The sequence below is a fragment of the Chlorocebus sabaeus genome, chromosome 19 (assembly GCF_047675955.1).
Source record: "Chlorocebus sabaeus isolate Y175 chromosome 19, mChlSab1.0.hap1, whole genome shotgun sequence".
NCBI lineage: Eukaryota > Metazoa > Chordata > Mammalia > Primates > Cercopithecidae > Chlorocebus > Chlorocebus sabaeus.
Window position 1 is genome coordinate 4525924 of NC_132922.1, and position 18606 is coordinate 4544529.

Below are 18606 nucleotides of genomic sequence, written 5' to 3' on the forward strand. Positions count from 1 at the left end.
TGTAAAAAAAAATACAAAAATTAGCTGGGCGTGGTAGTCTCCCCTACTAGGGAGGCTTAGGAGGGAGGATCGCATGAGCCTAGGAGGTCAAAGCTGCAGTGAGCCATAATCTTGCCACTGCACGCAGGCCCAGGCAACAGAACGAGAACCTGCCTCAAAAAATAAATAAAAAAATAATAAAAGATTGACCTTCAAACGTTAAAATTTGTAACATCTGTGTGGCAAAAATCACAATAAGTTAAAACAAGAAATGGGGAAAAAATATTTGCAACTCAATTCATAAAGGGCTAACTCATGAAGTGTATCTACAAAGTAATAAAAAAATTAACAATCTAATAAAGATAGAAAAAGGATACAAACAGATAAAGTTCACAGAAAATAAAACAAAACATTCTTTTTTCTTCTTTTTTTGAGACAGAGTTTCGCTCTTGTTGCTCAGGCTGGAGTGCAATGGCGCTATCTCGGTTCACCACAACCTCTGCCTCCCGGGTTCAAGTGATTCTCCACCCTCAGCCTCTTGAGTATCTGGGATTGCAGGTATGCACCAGCATGTCTGGCTAATTTTGTATTTTTAGTAGAGACGGGGTTTCTCCACATTGGTCAGGCTGGTCTCGAACTTCCGACCTCAAAACTCAAAGATTTATGAGCTGTAGGCAAGGTTGTGGGGAAAGAGACAATTCCTACACTGCCAGGGAAGGTGTAAAGTATCACAGCTCTCTAGAGGGCCTGGCAGTACCTATCAAAGTAAGAAATACACACCCTCTTCCACCCGGCAAGTCTACTTTTGTGAGTGTATCCTACAGACACTAGCAGGTGTGGAAAGCAATGTGTCATGCAGTTATGCGGTGTCCACAGTTATTTACAGCAGCATCACTGGTAACAGCAAGACACTAGGCACAAACTAAACGTTCACCCACAGCACATGAGATGAATAACACATCCCCATGGTGGAACCCTATATAGGTACAAAAACTAGTAACGCTCTTCATGTGTTGATACACAATATTCATCAAGATAAATTACACCTGAAAAACAAGACACAGGACAGGGCTCTCCATGCTATATGGAAAGGGGGGCGCAACACTGTGTGTGTTGGCTTGCACTTGCACAGATTATGTTTGGAAGGACACCCAAGAGACTGATGACACCGATGGCCCTTGGAGGGGGCAACTAAGTGACTAAGAGATATAGAGAGGGAGACATTTCACTTTTTACACCTCTGAATTAGGAAGTCAATTTCAGAAACTTCCAACTGTCTAGCGTGGAAAAAGAATCCAGGACTAGAACTCAGGGAAGCAGTCTTCTGCTCCAGACTCTGTGACTGGCTCCAAGGGGCCCCGGGCTGGCTGACTTGCTCAGCCTGCAAACACATGAGCACCCACAACAGACCACATCCTCCACTAGGTGCCAGGCAGACTTGGGGTACATGCAGCCTGCCCTGGAGGGTGCCCCAGGCAGTGCGGTGAGAGATATGTAGAGGTGGGAACACCTCTGAGAAAACACCAAAGTGCGTGTGTGAGATGAAGGGGTCAGAAGAAGTCAGAGTGGCTGGAAGAGGTGAAAACACAAGTTGGCTCAGATCACAGAGGGTTTGCAAGCCACGGCAAGGAGCTTTCATTTTCTCCAGAATGGGACAGGAAACTATTACAGGGCTTTAAGAAAAGAGCTTTAGGCCTGGTGTGGTGGCTCACGCCTGTAATCCCAGTACAGTGGGAGGCTGAGGCAGGTGGATCACTTGAGGTCAGGAGTTCAAGACCATCCCGACCAACATGGTGAAACGCTGTCTCTACTAAAAATACAAAAATTAGTCAGGCGTGGTGGCACATGCCTGTAATCTCAGCTACTCGGGAGGCTGAGGCAGGAGAATCACTTGAACCCGGAAGACAGAGGTTGCAGTGAGCCAAGATCGTGCCACTGCACTCCAGCCTGGTGACAGAACGAGACTCCATCTCAAAAAAAAAAAAAAAAAAAAAAAATTATAGGTGCAGTGGCTCACACCTGTAATCCCAGCACTTTGGGAGGCCCAGGTGGGTGGATCACAAGGTCAGGAGATCAAGACCATCCTGGCTAACATGGTGAAACCCCATCTCTACTAAAAATACAAAAAAAAATTAGCCGGGTGTGGTGGCGGGTGCCTGTACTCCCAGGAACTTGGGAGGCTGAGGCAGGAGAATCGCTTGAATCCAAGAGGTGGAGGTTGTAGTAAGCCAAGATGGCGCCATTGCACTTCCGCCTGGCTGACGGTGAGACTGTCTCAAAAAAAAAAGAAAGAAAAAAAAAGAGAAGAGCTTTATAATCTAACTTGTGTTTTTAAAAGGTAACGTTTCTGTGTAGAAAGTGTATCTGAAAGGAAGCATTACAAATGAACATACTAGCCAATGGGAATCATATATAAGTAGGAGCGGGTGAGACAGCATGGCTGAGACCCAGAGAGCAGCATCTGGATGTAGATGGAGAGTCTGTAGACAGATCCAGGATATATTCTGAAGGTGGAGATGATGGTAGCTGGTGATGGCATGAATGTAGGGGGTTCTCAGTTTGGACAGCTGGGTGAAATGGAGAAATAGGTAAGAACAGCGTGTGCGGATGCAGACGGGGTATGCCAAGTTTGAGATGAGACGTGTGTGTGAAGACACCAAATAGGCAGGTGAATATAAAAGCCCAGAGCTCAGAGGAGAGGCTGCGCTCAACACAAAACTTGGGCGCCACAGACAGCAGATGCGCTGTGCAGCCATGGGAATGCTGAGGGTGAAAGCACAAAGCTGTCCCAGAGCAGGTCTTGGGGAAATCAGCCTCAGAAGATGGCAGAGGAGGAGGAGCCCACACAGAGACAAGATACACCAGCCAGAGAGGCAGGAGGAAAACCAAGAGCGCCTTGGACTCCAAGCAAGGGAAGTTTCCAGAAGGACGAATGTTACTGGAAAGCTGACTGAAGATAGAAAAATGACAAGAGATTTGGCAATGTGAAAGTCGTCAGCGACTGATGAAAGCAGCTTGAATGGAGTGGTAAGGATGGAAGCCGGAACGGGAGGCATTGAGAGGTAGAAAAAAATGGCAGAACAAAAGTGAGAAAGCTCTTGAAGTTTGGCTTGGAAGGAGAAACACAGCAATGGAGAGGCAACGGAGACATGGCAACAAGTGAGACAAGGGAACATACCTGTATGTGGATGATCATGATCCAGTGGACAGGGAAAAAGTAAGGAAATGAAGCCAGGTCAACGGAAGTGGGGAAGGCCTCAAGAAGGAGCAGGGGGTGCAGTATGCACGTGGAAGGGACATATTTGAAAGGAAGGGCACATGACAGGAAGGAGGAGAGTGGTGCAGAGGCAAGCGCTTTTCTAGACATGAAGAAGATGCAACATTGATTTGTAAAGTCTCCTTTATCTTGTAAAGTATCCTTTAAAGTTCCCGCAAAATGGAGGCATTGAGGATGCTTGGGGCCAGGAGCGGTGGTTCACCCCTGTAATCCCAGTACTTTGCGAGGCCCAGGAAGGTGGATCACCTGAGGTCAGGAGTTTGAGACCAGCCTGGCCAACATGGTAAAACCCCATCTCTACTAAAACAACAAAAATCAGCGAGGCATGGTGGCGGGTGCCTGTAATCCCAGCTACTCCGGAGGTTGAGGCAGGAGAATCACTTGAACCTGAGAGGCAGAGGTTGCAGTGAGCCAAGATCATGCCATTGCACTCCAGCCTGGTAGGCAGAGTGAGACTCGGTCTCAAAGAAAGGATCCTTGGGTAGTGTGAGAACCGAAGGATAAAGCAATGTCAAAATGCTTTGTGAGGCTGGGTGAGGTGGCTCACACCTATAATCCTAGCACTTTGGGAGGCCGAGGCAGGCAGATTGCCTGAGCTCAGGAGTTCAAGACCACCCTGGGCAACCTGGCAAAACTCCGTCTCCGCTAAAATTACAAAAACTAGCCAGGTGTGGCAGAGGGTGCCTGTAATCCCAGCTACTAGGGAGGCTGAGGCAGGAGAATCCCTTCAACTCAGGAGGCAGAGGTTGCAGTGAGTACAGATCACGCCTTTGCACTCCAGCCTGGGTGACAGAGTGAAACTCAATAAATAAATAAATACATAAAAACGCTTTCAGAGAAAAAGAGGGTGTGGCCTGTAACTCATTCTGTGAAGCCTTACCCTCACCTTGATGCCCAAACCAGACAAACACACAAGAAGAAAGGAGTTTTGGGCCAGGCTCACTCATTAACATGGTCTCAAAGATCCTAAACAAGTCTTAGTAAACAGAAACCAGCGACAAACAAAAAAGGAAACATCGAATTCAATACAATAAACATTTGAGCGCCCACAAAGTGTCAGGTACTGTTCAGGGCATGGGGGCACTGCGCTAAATAAAACTGATGAGAATCCTGGCTGTGATGAAACTTAAAATGGGGAGGAGGTGAAAGAAAACCAGAAAATAAAAGCAAATGTCATGTGTCTCACAGGTGCAGAGTACAGACGAGCACTTGAGAAAGAAAGAATGTCTCAAGGAAACATTAAATCAACCTCCATCGCTACTGAACGTCCTGAACAACAACAGCGCTGCAGCAGCTAGGACTTGCCTTCCTTCTTAGGGTTATCCATGTTCGCATCCCCTGCCCGGCAGGCTGAAGGCTCATCACGGCCGCCGCCTCCTTCCATGGAGAGAGTTGTCAGAAGTCACTGCAGGGTGGAACGGGGCCAGAAGGTGAGTGAGTGTCAGGGCCCAGGGCTCCTGGTTCCTTCAGCCTTCGGCTCACAGGGGCAGAGAGAGCTGAAGGCCGCGGCCAGGTCTGGGAGAGACGGCGCGGAGGCCGCTCTGAAATGATCGCATCCCAGGGGACCCCAGGGGTCGGGTACTACCAGGCCGGGAGTCAGCCCGAACGCTATCGGACGAGATAACGGAATTCTCGGCTCCTGGGCCAGAGTGTTGAGGGCTCTGGTTGCCTGGGGGGCAGCCCTGGACCTCCCGGCATCCCCGACCACAGCGCGAGGGGCCCCGGTGACCCCTGCTCGAGCCCAGGCCCGGCTCCTGGCGGCGCGCGGCCCCTTCCCGTCCAGAGAACAGCGGGCACCGCGCCGCACCTGGCCCACTGCGAAAGCCTCGCCCCCGACTCTGACCCAACCTTACCCAAAGCCGCCGATGCAGGACGCGCCTCCGGCACGGATTTAAACGCGGCGCCGGGCGACGCGGGCTGCCGATTGGTCGGTTTGAAAAGGGTTCCGAGAGGCGGCGGGCCCGGTGCATCCTGGGTATTGTAGTCGGGACGCTGGTAAGAAGCGTCCAGGGCGCATGCGCACTGCTCCAGCACAGCGATTGGCTCCGCACGGCACCAGGGCCCATCCACACGGAAGTCTGCCCGGCCTGGCCGCTACGTGTCACCTAGCTATCCGCGTCAAGCGGGAACCATATATAGCAGTTCCTTGTGTGTAGGGAGAAAGTTAAAACTGCCACCTAAGGATTTCCGTGGGAAGACTAAAAGTAGGCTCACCCACCTGCTGTGAAGCAGCGCGCACCAGCTGTTACTAACAGTAATGAAAAGGCGGGGTCCCTGCCCGAGGCGCGCACGGGGGCGCCGGCTGACCCAGCGACCAGAGGGAGACTCACGGCCGGAGCTGCACAGCCTGTGGGGCCGGAGGGGAACCGTCGCCCTTGGCGGGCCTCCCCAACTGCCAAGGCCTGAGGACGGCCGAGAACGTGACGGGAGCCTGTCCTGGGTTTTACAGGCCGGTTGGGGAGCTGCGCTGGAGGAGAGAGCCAGGGCCTGGGGCCCGGTGATGGAGCCTACCTTGGGGAATCCATGTGTTGGAGAGGGTGGGAAGCAGATAGGATAACCCTGACCTGAGCCTTGGAGACGCAAGGACAGGACTGGTAGATGGGTCAGTGGGCAGCAACTTAAGGCTGACCTCGCTTGAGCCTTTGCCTGCGAACAAGGTATAATACCCACCTCGGGGGCTTGAGGATCAAATGAGGGGCTCCACCCACGGCAAAGTGTCACTAAGCGGGAGGTCTGATTATCCAGGACTGATGGATGGAGGAGGATGCAGGAAGAGGAGCCTGGGAGGACCCGCTCTGGAAAGGATGGAAATCGAGAGCACCATTCTCAGGGACGAAGATAAGCTGTTTACTTGGGGCAGGCTGCGGGGAGAGCTGTCCAGCAAGCAGCCACGGTGGGCCGGGGGGGGGGGGGGGCGTGGGGGACCCAAGGTAGAGGCCTTCCAGGCTGGCTGAGGCCACCTCTGGGTCCCATGTCCCTGGTTTTGCATCATCCACACCAATCACTCCATGTTGCTGTGTTCCTTCACTAGAAGACTGTGGGCTCATAAAGGGCAGGGCAGCCCTCACTCACCAGTCTCCCCAGCCTCACCCAGCCCAGCACAGGGCACCAGGCAGGGACAGAGAGTGCTGGGGTAGGTGGGTGTGGTCAAACAGCTTGGAAAGAGTTTGGCCTGCTTTGCATTCCCCTCAGCTCATCCTGGGGATGTCTGCTGGGAGAATGGCAGAGGGATCCCCAATATTCATTCCTGATACTCCTCTCCCTGTATCATATCAGCACATAGTAGGTGAGGCCTATCTATGGCAGATTCATTTCTGCCCCCGATAGGATTTGCTGTAGTTTGGATGTGTATCCCCTCCAAATCTCATGTTGAAATGTGATCCCAATGTTGGAAGTGGGGCCTGGTGGGAAGTAACTGGGTCATGAGGGCAGATCCCTTACGAATGGTTTAGCACCATCCCCTTGGTGATGAGTTCTTGCTTAGTTCACACAAGATCTGGTTATTTAAGAGTCCAAGACCTCCCCTTCTCCCTCTTACTCCTGGTCTCACTATGTGATACACTGGCTCCCCATCACCCTATGTCATGATCTTAAGCTTCCTGAGGTTGCACCAGAAGCAGATGCCAGCACCATGCTTCCTGAAAAGCCCATGGAACTGTGAGCCAATTAAACCTCTTTATAAATTACCTAGCCTCAGGTATTTCTCCATAGCAATGCAAGAAGGCCTAATACAGAGTTCGACTTCATTTATTTATGCATTCATTCACCAACTTTCACTGACAGCTACTCAGTGCAGGCCATGTGCCAGGTGACGGATGCTGTCCCTGACCTGGAGAGGTCACAGCAGGGGTGCAATAGCAAGGACACATGCCAAGGGCTGAGGGGCACAGAGGCAGCACCCTCACCAGCCTGCAGTGGGGATTGGGGGGTAGAAGGCTTCCTGGAGGAGGGACTAGGGTTCCCAATTGCACAGCTAAGTCATGTCTTGCTTGGAACCAGGAGAGGGGAGGGAGGCTCCCCTTAGGACGTGTCCCTAGTTCCTGGGTAGAGAAGGCGACTCTCTGGAAGTCCTACTATAATTACCCATTTTCTTGACTAGATGCCCCACCTACTTTTTATTTTTCCCTTTGAGATGGGAGTCTGGCTCTGTTGCCCAGACTGCAGTGCAATGGCATGATCTTGGCTCACTGCAATCACTGCCTCCCAGGTTCAAGCAATTCTCCTGCCTCAGCCTCCCAAGCAGCTGGGATTAGATGTGCGCCACCATGCTCAGCTAATTTTTGTATTTTTAGTAGAAACAGGGTTTCACCATGTTGGCCAGGCTGGTCTCGAACTCCTGACATCAGGGGATCCACTCGCCTCGGCCTCCCAAAGTGCTGGGATTACAGGTGTGAGCCACTGCGCCTGGCCTGGCCTGCCCCACCTACCTTAAGTTCAGGGAGAAGCCATCTCCCCAGGACCCAGCCCCAGGCCTGCACCATAGATGCTCAAAGACTTGAAGGAACTGATTAATAATTCATTTTAACCACAGAAATCTGCCTGGGCTTGAGCACACTGTGGGGACTCAATAGATTTGGAGGCCTCCTCTCTTCTAGGAGGCCTGCTTCCTGCCCTGATGAATCCCTACCTAATTTCAGTACAAACTGAGGAACTTGAAAAACATCTGTGCACTGGGACCTCCCCTCACAGGAAGGCTGAAAGCAGCACAACTCAGTCAGCAGCACATTCAGGAGGTGCTCAGTGGGGAAGCAGGAGACAGAGGCGGCACTAACAGGGCCCACTCCAGGCTTGTCACAGCCACACATCACAGCACTTTGCGTTTTGCCACAGCAGAGAAGCTCTGAGCTCAATCCTTGCATCTCAAAAGTGATTAAAATCATGCTCAATCGCTTCTCGGCCTTTTGGCTAAGATCAAGTGTAGTATCTGTTCTTATCAGTTTAAAATCATGCTCAACATGAAGCCTTATGATGTGCAGTTTAAAAAGAGAAATGAGTCCAAATCAGCACCAACAGAGCCCCCCAGGGGGCTCCAAGACTCGCCCCAGAGATAGCAGGAGGACCCCATGTGCACGTTCATCTGTAAGGAGGGCGGTGGGTGCAGCAGCAGGGGGCGGAGCCCAAAGGCAGCAGGTGGGGCCTCTTGTAGTGTGACCCTGGGCAGGCCACTCCCCTACCCCTCGTACCCTCACCTGAAAAATGGGACAGCAACACAATGAGATGACAGAGCCTGTCTAGAATATAAGGGAAAGAATGAAAAGGTGCATCCCAAGGGCAGCCTGGAAGGAGACAGGCGGTGGTGGGAGGCTGGCTGCCTCTGGAAGACTTGTCCTAGTGGAATCAGCTCCCACCCCTGCCCTGCCTTCCAACCCTTGAACCACCAGGCAGTAGACACATTCCCCTGGGAAACAGAATTTGCAAGGCAGGTGGAAAGAGCAGCACTCGCACTGGCTGTGACTTGCTGAAAAATGCACATTGGCCCTTCTCAAGGACTGAAAGATTTAGAATCACATTTAAAATTAACCTCTGACCCCCTTCCGGTAAAACTGAAGATCACCCTCTAACAGCCCTAACAAACAGGCTCCAGCTGTCTCCTGACCCTAACCCGGTGCAGCACGCTGACTGGACGCAGCGAGGCCATCACCGAGGTTCTGCAGGGTGAAGGTGAACAGGCTGGCTCACTGCATGAGGTGGACGCTTGCCGCCTTGCGGATGAGCCGCTCAGTCAGGGGCGAGTTGGGCTTCAAGGCATCACGCTCCATCAGAAGGCTCCTGTGGAAACAGACATGGAGGTTCTCTTGCAGAACCTTCTAGAGGGATGTGGGGCCTGGTGGTCCCTTGGTCCCAAGGCAGAACACAGGCAGGCTGGACTGCGGCACTGAGGGAATAGCAAGGGCCAAGGCCCAGGGGCAGGAGGCCTGGTCTCAGTTTGGAGAGAGGTAAGGATGGGAGGGCACAGACCTCCAGTGCAGGAAGCCACACTCAAGATGGGGCAGAACAGGTATGAGTGGGGAAAACCCAGGTTGAAAGAGAGGAAGCCCAGGTACACTTTGAGGTAAAGACCCTGCTGTGAACTGAATGTCTGTGTCCAGGCTGAATGTATATGTTGAAGCCCAAATGCCCAAGGTGATGGTATTAGGAACAAGGCCTCTTGGAGGTGATTAAGTCATGAGGGTGGGGCCCTTGTGAATGGGATTAGTGCCCTTATAAGAAGAGGTGGATGTGGTGGCTCACCCCTGTAATCCCAGCACTATGGGAGGATGAGGCAGGAAGATTCCTTGAGCCCAGGAGTTTGAGTTTACAGTGAACTGTGATCACACCACTGCATTCCAACCTGGGTGACCAAGACTTTGCCTCTAAAAATATTTTAAAAATTTAAAAAGAAAGAAGAGACGTGAAAGAACTGGCACTCAAAGGAAAGGTCATGTGAGGACACAAGAAAATGGCTGTCCACAAGCCAGGAAGAGAGGCCTCAGCAGCAACTGAACCCAGCCAGGCCTTGATCCTGGACATTCCAGCCTCCAGAACCGTGAGACAATGCATGCCTACTGTGCAAGTCACCCAGTCCGTGGCACTGTTTTTTGTTTTTTGTTTTTTGAGATAGTCTCCCTCTCACATTCAGGCTAGAGTACAGTGGTGCAATCTCAGCTCACTGCAACCTCCACCTCCCAGGTTCAAGTGATTCTCCTGCCCCAGGCTCCTGATTACCTGGGATTACAGGCACCCACCACCATGCCCGGCTAATTTTTTGTATTTTTAGTAGAGGCAGGGTTTCACCATATTAGCCAGGCTGGTCTTGAACTCCTGACCTCAGGTGATCGACCCACCTTGGCCTCCCAAAGTGCTGGGATTACACGCATGAGCCACCATGCCCGGCCTGTCTGTGGCACTTTTAAAGTAACAGCCCAAACTAAGACAGTCCCCAAACATCTGACAACAGTGGTTCTGTAGGGCGTGGGTGGTGTGAAAGGGCTGGGGCCAGGCACTCAGTGTGTGGGGGCACCATGGCTGGGGGTGGAAGGTTTCCCACCCTGGGGGCTGGTGACCTGTGCTGATGGCCCCATGGATGCTGCCTGGTGGCAGGACAGGACTTGGAGAGAAGGCACCCCCCACACCTACTGCGGTCAGCTACCCATGCAGCCTGCTCTCCCCCACTGGGCCTTGGGGAAGGCCACATCAGCACCGCCGCATTGCCCCCCAGATGCTCACCCCAGCTCCACCCTCAGTCCTCCTGTCCACACAGCCACTTTCCCCACTGCTGCTGCCAGAGGCACCAACTCCCACCCACACCACAGCTTGAGCTCCCCAAGGGGCTTAACCACTAAAGAAACATGCATGGTTTTGTCTATGGCCATGTAAGGCAAAGCAGGGAGCATGTGTCCAAGACATTTCACAGTTTTAGGCGGTTCAAGTGCTGCCAGCTAGACCTGTTTCATCAGTACCACAGAACCTGCACGGCTCAGTTTGGGTAACCCTGCCTAGAGGGAGCTGCGCTGGTGCACCTGCGCCTAACCACTGGGCTTGTCACCAGCCAAGGGCCTCCTGTGGCCCCGGGCTGCCACCTGCTCTCACAGCACACCTTCCCCACCAGGCACCCCATGGCTCCTCTATTCTTCCTTCCACCTATGTCTGAGGGTCATGGGGGACCTGAGCAAGGAGAGGTGTCAAAGTCGCTCCTCAGGCACACAGGGGCTATGCAGCCACCGGCCAAGGGCTCAGCAGCCTGAGTGGAGGGAGACCAACCGGGCCATGGAAGCACCAAGGCTGCTGGCAATGGTGGGGGCTCCTTGGAGTTCCCCTACCCTCTCATCTGCCAGCTATGCCACCCTCCTGACACTCACCTGCCAGCCACACCACCCTCCTAACACACTCACCCTCCAGCCATACCACCCTAACACACTCACCCTCCAGCCACACCACCCTCCTAACACTCACCCTCCAGCCACTCCACCCTCCTAACACACTCACCCTCCAGCCATACCACCCTAACACACTCACCCTCCAGCCACACCACCCTAACACACTCACCCTCCAGCCACACCACCCTCCTAACACTCACCCTCCAGCCACTCCACCCTCCTAACACTCACCCTCCAGCCACACCACCCTCCTAACACACTCACCCTCCAGCCACTCCACCCTCCTCACTCACCCTCCAGCCACTCCACCCTCCTAACACACTCACCCTCCAACCACTCCACCCTCCTAACACTCACCCTCCAGCCACACCACCCTCCTAACACTGACCCTTCAGCCACACCACCCTAACACACCCACCCTCCAGCCACTCTACCCTCCTAACACACTCACCCTCCAGCCACACCACCCTCCTAACACACTCACCCTCCAGCCACTCCACCCTCCTAACACACTCACCCTCCAGCCACTCCACCCTCCTAACACTCACCCTCCAGCCACACCACCCTCCTAACACTCACCCTCCAGCCACTCTACCCTCCTAACACACTCACCCTCCAGCCACACCACCCTCCTAACACACTCACCCTCCAGCCACTCCACCCTCCTAACACTCACCCTCCAGCCACACCACCCTCCTAACACTGACCCTTCAGCCACACCACCCTAACACACTCACCCTCCAGCCACTCTACCCTCCTAACACACTCACCCTCCAGCCACACCACCCTCCTAACACACTCACCCTCCAGCCACTCCACCCTCCTAACACACTCACCCTCCAGCCACTCCACCCTCCTAACACTCACCCTCCAGCCACACCACCCTCCTAACACTCACCCTCCAGCCACTCTACCCTCCTAACACACTCACCCTCCAGCCACACCACCCTAACACACTCACCCTCCAGCCACTCCACCCTCCTAACACACTCACCCTCCAGCCACTCCACCCTCCTAACACTCACCCTCCAGCCACTCCACCCTCCTAACACTCACCCTCCAGCCACACCACCCTCCTAACACACTCACCCTCCAGCCACTCCACCCTCCTAACACTCACCCTCCAGCCACTCCACCCTCCTAACACACTCACCCTCCAGCCACACCACCCTCCTAACACACTCACCCTCCAGCCACACCACCCTCCTACCACACTCACCCTCCAGCCACTCCACCCTCCTAACACACTCACCCTCCAGCCACTCCACCCTCCTAACACTCACCCTCCAGCCACACCACCCTCCTAACACACTCACCCTCCAGCCACTCCACCCTCCTAACACTCACCCTCCAGCCACACCACCCTCCTAACACACTCACCCTCCAGCCACACCACCCTCCTAACACTCACCCTCCAGCCACTCCACCCTCCTAACACAGTCACCCTCCAGCCACACCACCCTCCTAACACACTCACCCTCCAGCCACGCCACCCTAACACACTCACCCTCCAGCCACTCCACCCTCCTAACACACTCACCCTCCAGCCACACCACCCTCCTAACACTCACCCTCCAGCCACTCCACCCTAACACTCACCCTCCAGCCACGCCACCCTAACACACTCACCCTCCAGCCACTCCACCCTCCTAACACTCACCCTCCAGCCACGCCACCCTCCTAACACTCACCCTCCAGCCACTCCACCCTCCTAACACTCACCCTCCAGTCACGCCACCCTCCTAACACACTCACCCTCCAGCCACTCCACCCTCCTAACACTCACCCTCCAGTCACGCCACCCTCCTAACACACTCACCCTCCAGCCACTCCACCCTCCTAACACACTCACCCTCCTAACACACTCACCCTCCAGCCACTCCACCCTCCTAACACACTCACCCTCCAGCCACACCACCCTCCTAACACACTCACCCTCCAGCCACGCCACCCTTCTAACACACTCACCCTCCAGCCACGCCACCCTCCTAACACATTCACCCTCCAGCCACACCACCCTCCTAACACTCACCCTCCAGCCACACCACCCTCCTAACACACTCACCCTCCAGCCACACCACCCTAACACACTCACCCTCCAGCCACGCCACCCTCCTAACACATTCACCCTCCAGCCACACCACCCTCCTAACACTCACCCTCCAGCCACACCACCCTCCTAACACACTCACCCTCCAGCCACACCACCCTCCTAACACACTCACCCTCCAGCCACTCCACCCTCCTAACACACTCACCCTCCAGCCACACCACCCTCCTAACACTCACCCTCCAGCCACACCACCCTCCTAACACCCACCCTCTAGCCACTCCACCCTCCTAACACACCCTCCAGCCACTCCACCCTAACACACTCACCCTCCAGCCACACCACCCTCCTAACACACTCACCCTCCAGCCACACCACCCTCCTAACACCCACCCTCCAGTCACTCCACCCTCCTAACACCCACCCTCCAGCCACACCACCCTCCTACCAGCCCCATGCCTGGCCTGGCTAAACCCACTGCACTTTCGGGTGTGCCCTCAGCTGCTGCTCCCTCAGTGTGAGTTTACGTGTGTCTGTGGGACTGACTGCTCCCTGTCGCTCCCCCAACTACAGATGGGCTCCTGGTAGCCAGTGCCTGGTGTGCCTGCTCACTGCTGCCTCTCGGCACCCAGCGCAGGCAGGCAGGAGAAATGAGCTGAGGTCTGAGCGTTAGGTGTCGGCCAGGTGCAAAAGGAGAAAGGGTGTTCCAAGCGTGCAAAGGCCCAGGAGCCTGAAAGAGCAGGACATATTTGCGTACTCAGGTAGCTTAGCATGGCTAAAAGGGAGTGGGCTGGGGAGGGTGGGAGGTTGGGCCCGGGGTCAAGCTGGCTCCACTTGGTCAAATTGAGCCCGCTAACAAAGGAGAACCAAATTCCCCACAGCCTCCCAACCTCACAGCCTCAGAAGCAGGAGCATCTCGGGCCAAGGGTGGTGGGGCTTCCAGGCACTCCCGAGGTCTGCAGGGAGAGCCTGTGAAAGTCGGGAGTGCTGGGCAGGGGCCAGGAGCTCACCGGGCCACATTCTTATGGACGCTGGAGGTGCAGTTTAAGGCCGCGTGAATCAGCAGCTGGTTGAAGACATCTCTCTGAAATATCAATTGGGCATGTGAGGCTCCTGTACCTCGGGATGGGGGAGGTAAGCCCCCGCCCACCGAGGGCTGCCTGCTCTCCAGGGAGACAGTGGTGTTGATGCCACACCCTCGATGACCAACTTACAGGGCGGGAGCATGAGAGACACATTCACATTCACATTGTGGGCACCAACACCACGGGAGAGACTTGGGGGCTTAGGTGCCCTGGCTGGCAGCCATCGGCTCACCTGGGCATTGCTCCCACCGAGCTGGACGATCCGGTAGCGGATGGGCAGGAGCAGCTCCAGGACGCGGTCAGGGTTCCCGTCCTCAGCCTCCACCAGGGCCTGGCACAGGGGCAGCCCCACGTCTCGGGCCAGGAGGTGCTGGCAGTTCTCCCCTGGAGATCTGCAAACCCGAGACAGTGCCCTCAGCTGTCTGCCCATCACAGAATGTCCGGGAGGGGCAGGTCATTTCTTCCTCAGCGAGGTGTCCTTGGCCCAGTGCCTGACACATGCCACGCTGATGAGGTGAGGTGACAGGCGGGGCAGCCCATCAAGGGGACGGGACAGGGCACTAAGCTCAGACCTGGGTTGGAGTTCGCCCATTTCCAGCTACCTGGTCCCCCACCTTCCAGCCTCAGTTTGCTCATTTGTGAAGCAGGCATAACAGTGCCAGTCTAACAGAACTGTCAGGATTGCTGACAAGACAGGCAAAGGCCTGGCACTGCAAGTCAAGGCAATCACCACCCCCAGAAGGGAATGGGCAGGGCAGCCCAGGTCCCCCAGGTCAGCCCTCACCAGCTCTTGCCAGGCGCTATCCCTGATTTAGATGGGGAAACTGAGGTTCAGATCAGAGAAGCACCTCGTCCAGGACCTCAGGGCCTGTAAGCAGCAGGTGTCTCTGGTTTCAGGGCTTCGCTGTGTCCTCTCCACGGGAGGCAGCCCTGTGACCCTGAGGATCTCATACCCACGATGGGGATGGAGGCAGCTCTGTGTCTTGGGGCAACCAGTTGTAGAGCTGTGGGCCACACACTTGTGGGTGCACACGCCTCGGGAGTCTGCACCAGGGGACACATATCTATAGCGGTGCACACTGGGGAGCAGCCTCCATGGGCATCCCCCTGCTGCACTCACAGGCAGGGCAGGCACTGAACAGCTCTCGGCATGGCCCTAGCACCCCGTCACCCTCTCGGCAGGGTGAGGACCCCCACCCCAAGAAGGTCCCCTCTGCATACTCGCTGGCGTCCCGCAGGGTGGTCAGCAGCTCCTGTGTGGTCTGGTGGTCGTGTGCACCCAGGGATGCCATCAGGAAGTGTGCATCATTGAACAGCAGGATGTGGTCTCGGCTGTGCTTCCGGGTCACAGGCAGGACATCCTGCCACCGCTGGCCCACAGACACCCCTGAGGACATGGGGAGGAGACCCAGGGCCTGGAATGAGGCTCTGGGGTGTGTCCTGTGCAAGGGCCTCCCCCACAGTGCTTCCCTTGGAGGCCCTGATGACCTTGTCCCAGGTGAGAGGCCAGGGAGGTAGGCAGGGCCATGGGCAGTGTCTGGCCTCGTGCTTAGGCCTCTGTTAGGACTGTTTAATTATAGAAGCCATAGACACGTTAAGTAGGAAGCACATTTTAAAAAGTGTCAAAGGTTATTAAACAAAACCTCTGTCTGCTTTGACAAACCCCAGGCCTCTTGGATCCCCCGGCGTTCCCACACAACCCCCGGCTTCCCCATGGATGCCCCGGGCTCCCCACTTTTCTCTGGGTCTCCAGCCTCAGCCTGCCCTTCCCACCAGTGGGCTCCCTGGCTCTTGCACCCCTCAGCCTGCTGTTGCCTGATCTGACCACATCAAGCCCGCCCTCTGGCCTCTTGTTCTGCAGCAGGCTGCTGGCTTCTGCTTCCCGGTAGCTCTGGATGGTCTGCTTTCTCCGAGTGTAACTCCTTCCCTTGTCTGCCCAGCAAGCCCCACACATGCTCCTGGGGCTCACATTTCACCTCCATTAGGAAGCCTTCTGAATCTCTAGAAACAGCCTGCCATGCACTCCCTCAGGTTCCTGAATTGCTCAGCCCAGGCCTGCACCCCTCCTGGTGCTGCTGACCCAGGCCCTAGCCCAGGCCTCTGTGGTTCCAGACGGCTCTGCTGAGCCTGAGGTAAGGGGAGAACCATCTGGCACCCCAGTGGTTGGCTGGAGCCCTCGACAGCCCCCAGAGCTGTGGCTGATCCCTCCAGGCTACCTGCAGAGCATGACAAGGTTGAGAAACCTGTCTGCAATCCCAGGGAGTTGAGAAACTCTCTCATGTTTCAGGAAAGGAGGTGGCATCGAGACAGATGACCAGGTGCCACCAGTGCCCCGAAGGCTTGGCAGGCTGGCAGTGGGAACAGCACAGCAGGTGCCGCCCTGGGTGCAGAGCTGGAGGCTTCCACATCGAGGAGCGGTAGGAACTGTTAGAAAGGGCAGTGTGGCCTGGGCACCCCCTCCAGCTTTGGGCCAGCTGGGAGGCAGCTGCAGAGCAGTACCCGTGGCCTGGGCACCCCCTCCAGCTTTGGGCCAGCTGGGAGGCAGCTGCAGAGCAGTACCCGTGGCCTGGGCACCCCCTCCAGCTTTGGGCCAGCTGGGAGGCAGCTGCAGAGCAGTACCCATGGCCTGGGCACCCCCTCCAGCTTTGGGCCAGCTGGGAGGCAGCTGCAGAGCACTACCCAAGGCAGCAGCCAGGTCTGCAGAGGGGTCTGGAGCGGCTCACCCATGAGCTCTTGCCCAGCCCTAGGCCTAGGCCACAGCACCCTCTTCCTCATGATGTGGGAGGAAGAGGCAGAAGCCAGTGGGGCTGCAGGGGTGGCTACCTTCCATCTGCAGGCGGTAGAGCATGGAGCAGTTGTCCACCACGTCCAGCATGGTACCACTGGCCTGCAGGCTGGGAAGGATCTGGAAGACAGGGCACCAAGGCGGGCTCAGCTGGTGGGCCAGATGAGGGGGCTGCAGGCACAGCTAGGGTCAGCCTGTCTAGGTGGGGTGGGGCCCGTATAGAGCAAGCCCTCCGCCACTGTCCCCATCACCCCAACTAACAGGCCCATCACCCTTGCCTGGGGTGTAGACGCTCCAAGCACTAGGGGGTCACCAGGCGGACCTGAAGAAAGAGCCCACTGCATTGCATACCCAGGGCCCAGACCAGGCCCAAAGCATCGGCCACCTCCCACTCCCGGGCCTCAGACCACACCGGTGGGAGGGTTGTCTGCCTGATCACGTTTCTAGACTCAGCTTTGCTGAGCAGGCCACCTCGAGTTCTTGGAGTATGTCACCCATCACTTCTTTTTTTTTTTTTTTTTTTTAGACAGAGTCTCCCTCTGTCGCCCAAGCTGGAGTGCAAATGGCGCAATCTTGGCTCACTGCAACCTCCACCTCCTGGGTTCAAGCAATTCTCCTGCCTCAGCCTCCTAAGTAGCTGGGATTGCAGGCGCCCGCCACCACACCTAGCTAGTTTCTGTATTTTTAGTAGACACAGGTTTAGGTTTCACCATGTTGGCCAGGCTGGTCTCCAACTCCTGACCTCAGGTGATTCACCAGCCTCAGCCTCCCAAAGTGCTTGGGATTACAGGCATGAGCCACCACACCCGGCCCACCCTTCATTTCTTACTACAACTTCCTGACCGAGGGAAATTATTGTGTGCTTTTCTCTGATGTTTAGATCCCCAGATCACAAGCATTTCTGTGGTTCCAGGCTTTTATGATGAAGCCATCCCTGGGGTCCTTGGAGCTGTGAGTCAGGCTTTTTTCCCCCTCTCAAAAGAATGTCTGGCCCAGGGAGGAGGAATGGGGAGTTAGTGTTTAATGGGTATAGGGTTTCAGTTTGGGAAGATGAAGAATGTTCCCAAAATGGAGGGTGGTGATGGTTGCACAATGTGAATGCACTTAATGCCACAGAGCTGTACCCTTCTTTTTTCTTTTTTTTTTTTTTTTTTTTTGAGATAGGGTCTCGCTCTGTCACCCAGGCTGGAGTGCAGTAGCGTGATCTTGGCTCACTATAACCTCTGCCCCCTAGGTTCAAGCGATTCTTGTGCCTCATCCTCCCGAGTAGCTGGGATTACAGGCGCCCACCACCTCGCCCAGCTCATTTTTTGTATTTTTAGTAGAGACAGGGTTTCGCCATGTTGGCCAGGCTGGTCTTGAATTCCTGACCTCAAATGATCCACCCGCCTCAGCCTCCCAAAGTTTTGGGATTACAGGCGTGAGCCACCACACCCAGCCTTGTACACGTAATTTTATGTTATTTTTATTTTATTATAGTGAAGAAAAATAATTCCAGCCGATTGCCCCATTGCACTCCAGCGTGGATAACAAGAGTGAAACTCTGTCTCAAAAAAAAAAAAAAATTCCTATGG

At 55.2% G+C, this 18606-nt stretch overlaps 2 protein-coding genes and 1 pseudogene across 4 annotated transcripts in view; 1 reads left to right on the plus strand and 2 right to left on the minus strand.

The window, feature by feature from the left end:
• The window catches only part of GTSE1 (G2 and S-phase expressed 1), a 33178-nt gene extending 27983 nt beyond the window's left edge, over positions 1 to 5195 (minus strand). Inside the window, exons 1-2 of one of the 3 annotated variants that reach the window (XM_073006589.1) lie at positions 5110 to 5195; positions 4562 to 4661 (exon numbers count right to left, since the gene is read on the minus strand). In XM_073006589.1, coding sequence (XP_072862690.1) covers positions 4562 to 4640 — 79 coding nt within the window. In that variant the 5' untranslated portion in view covers positions 4641 to 4661; positions 5110 to 5195. The other 2 variants (XM_073006591.1, XM_073006590.1) reach the window with 2 other exon arrangements.
• Positions 5196 to 6987: 1792 nt separating this feature from the next.
• The window catches only part of TTC38 (tetratricopeptide repeat domain 38), a 29082-nt gene continuing 17463 nt past the window's right edge, over positions 6988 to 18606 (minus strand). The window contains exons 10-14 of the mRNA XM_038007313.2: positions 17071 to 17152; positions 15469 to 15634; positions 14480 to 14639; positions 14173 to 14246; positions 6988 to 9025 (exon numbers count right to left, since the gene is read on the minus strand). Of these exons, the coding sequence (XP_037863241.2) occupies positions 8932 to 9025; positions 14173 to 14246; positions 14480 to 14639; positions 15469 to 15634; positions 17071 to 17152 (576 nt within the window). The 3' untranslated portion in view covers positions 6988 to 8931. The remainder of the gene's footprint in view (positions 9026 to 14172; positions 14247 to 14479; positions 14640 to 15468; positions 15635 to 17070; positions 17153 to 18606) is intronic.
• Positions 8142 to 8255, plus strand: LOC119622912 (U2 spliceosomal RNA; annotated as a pseudogene).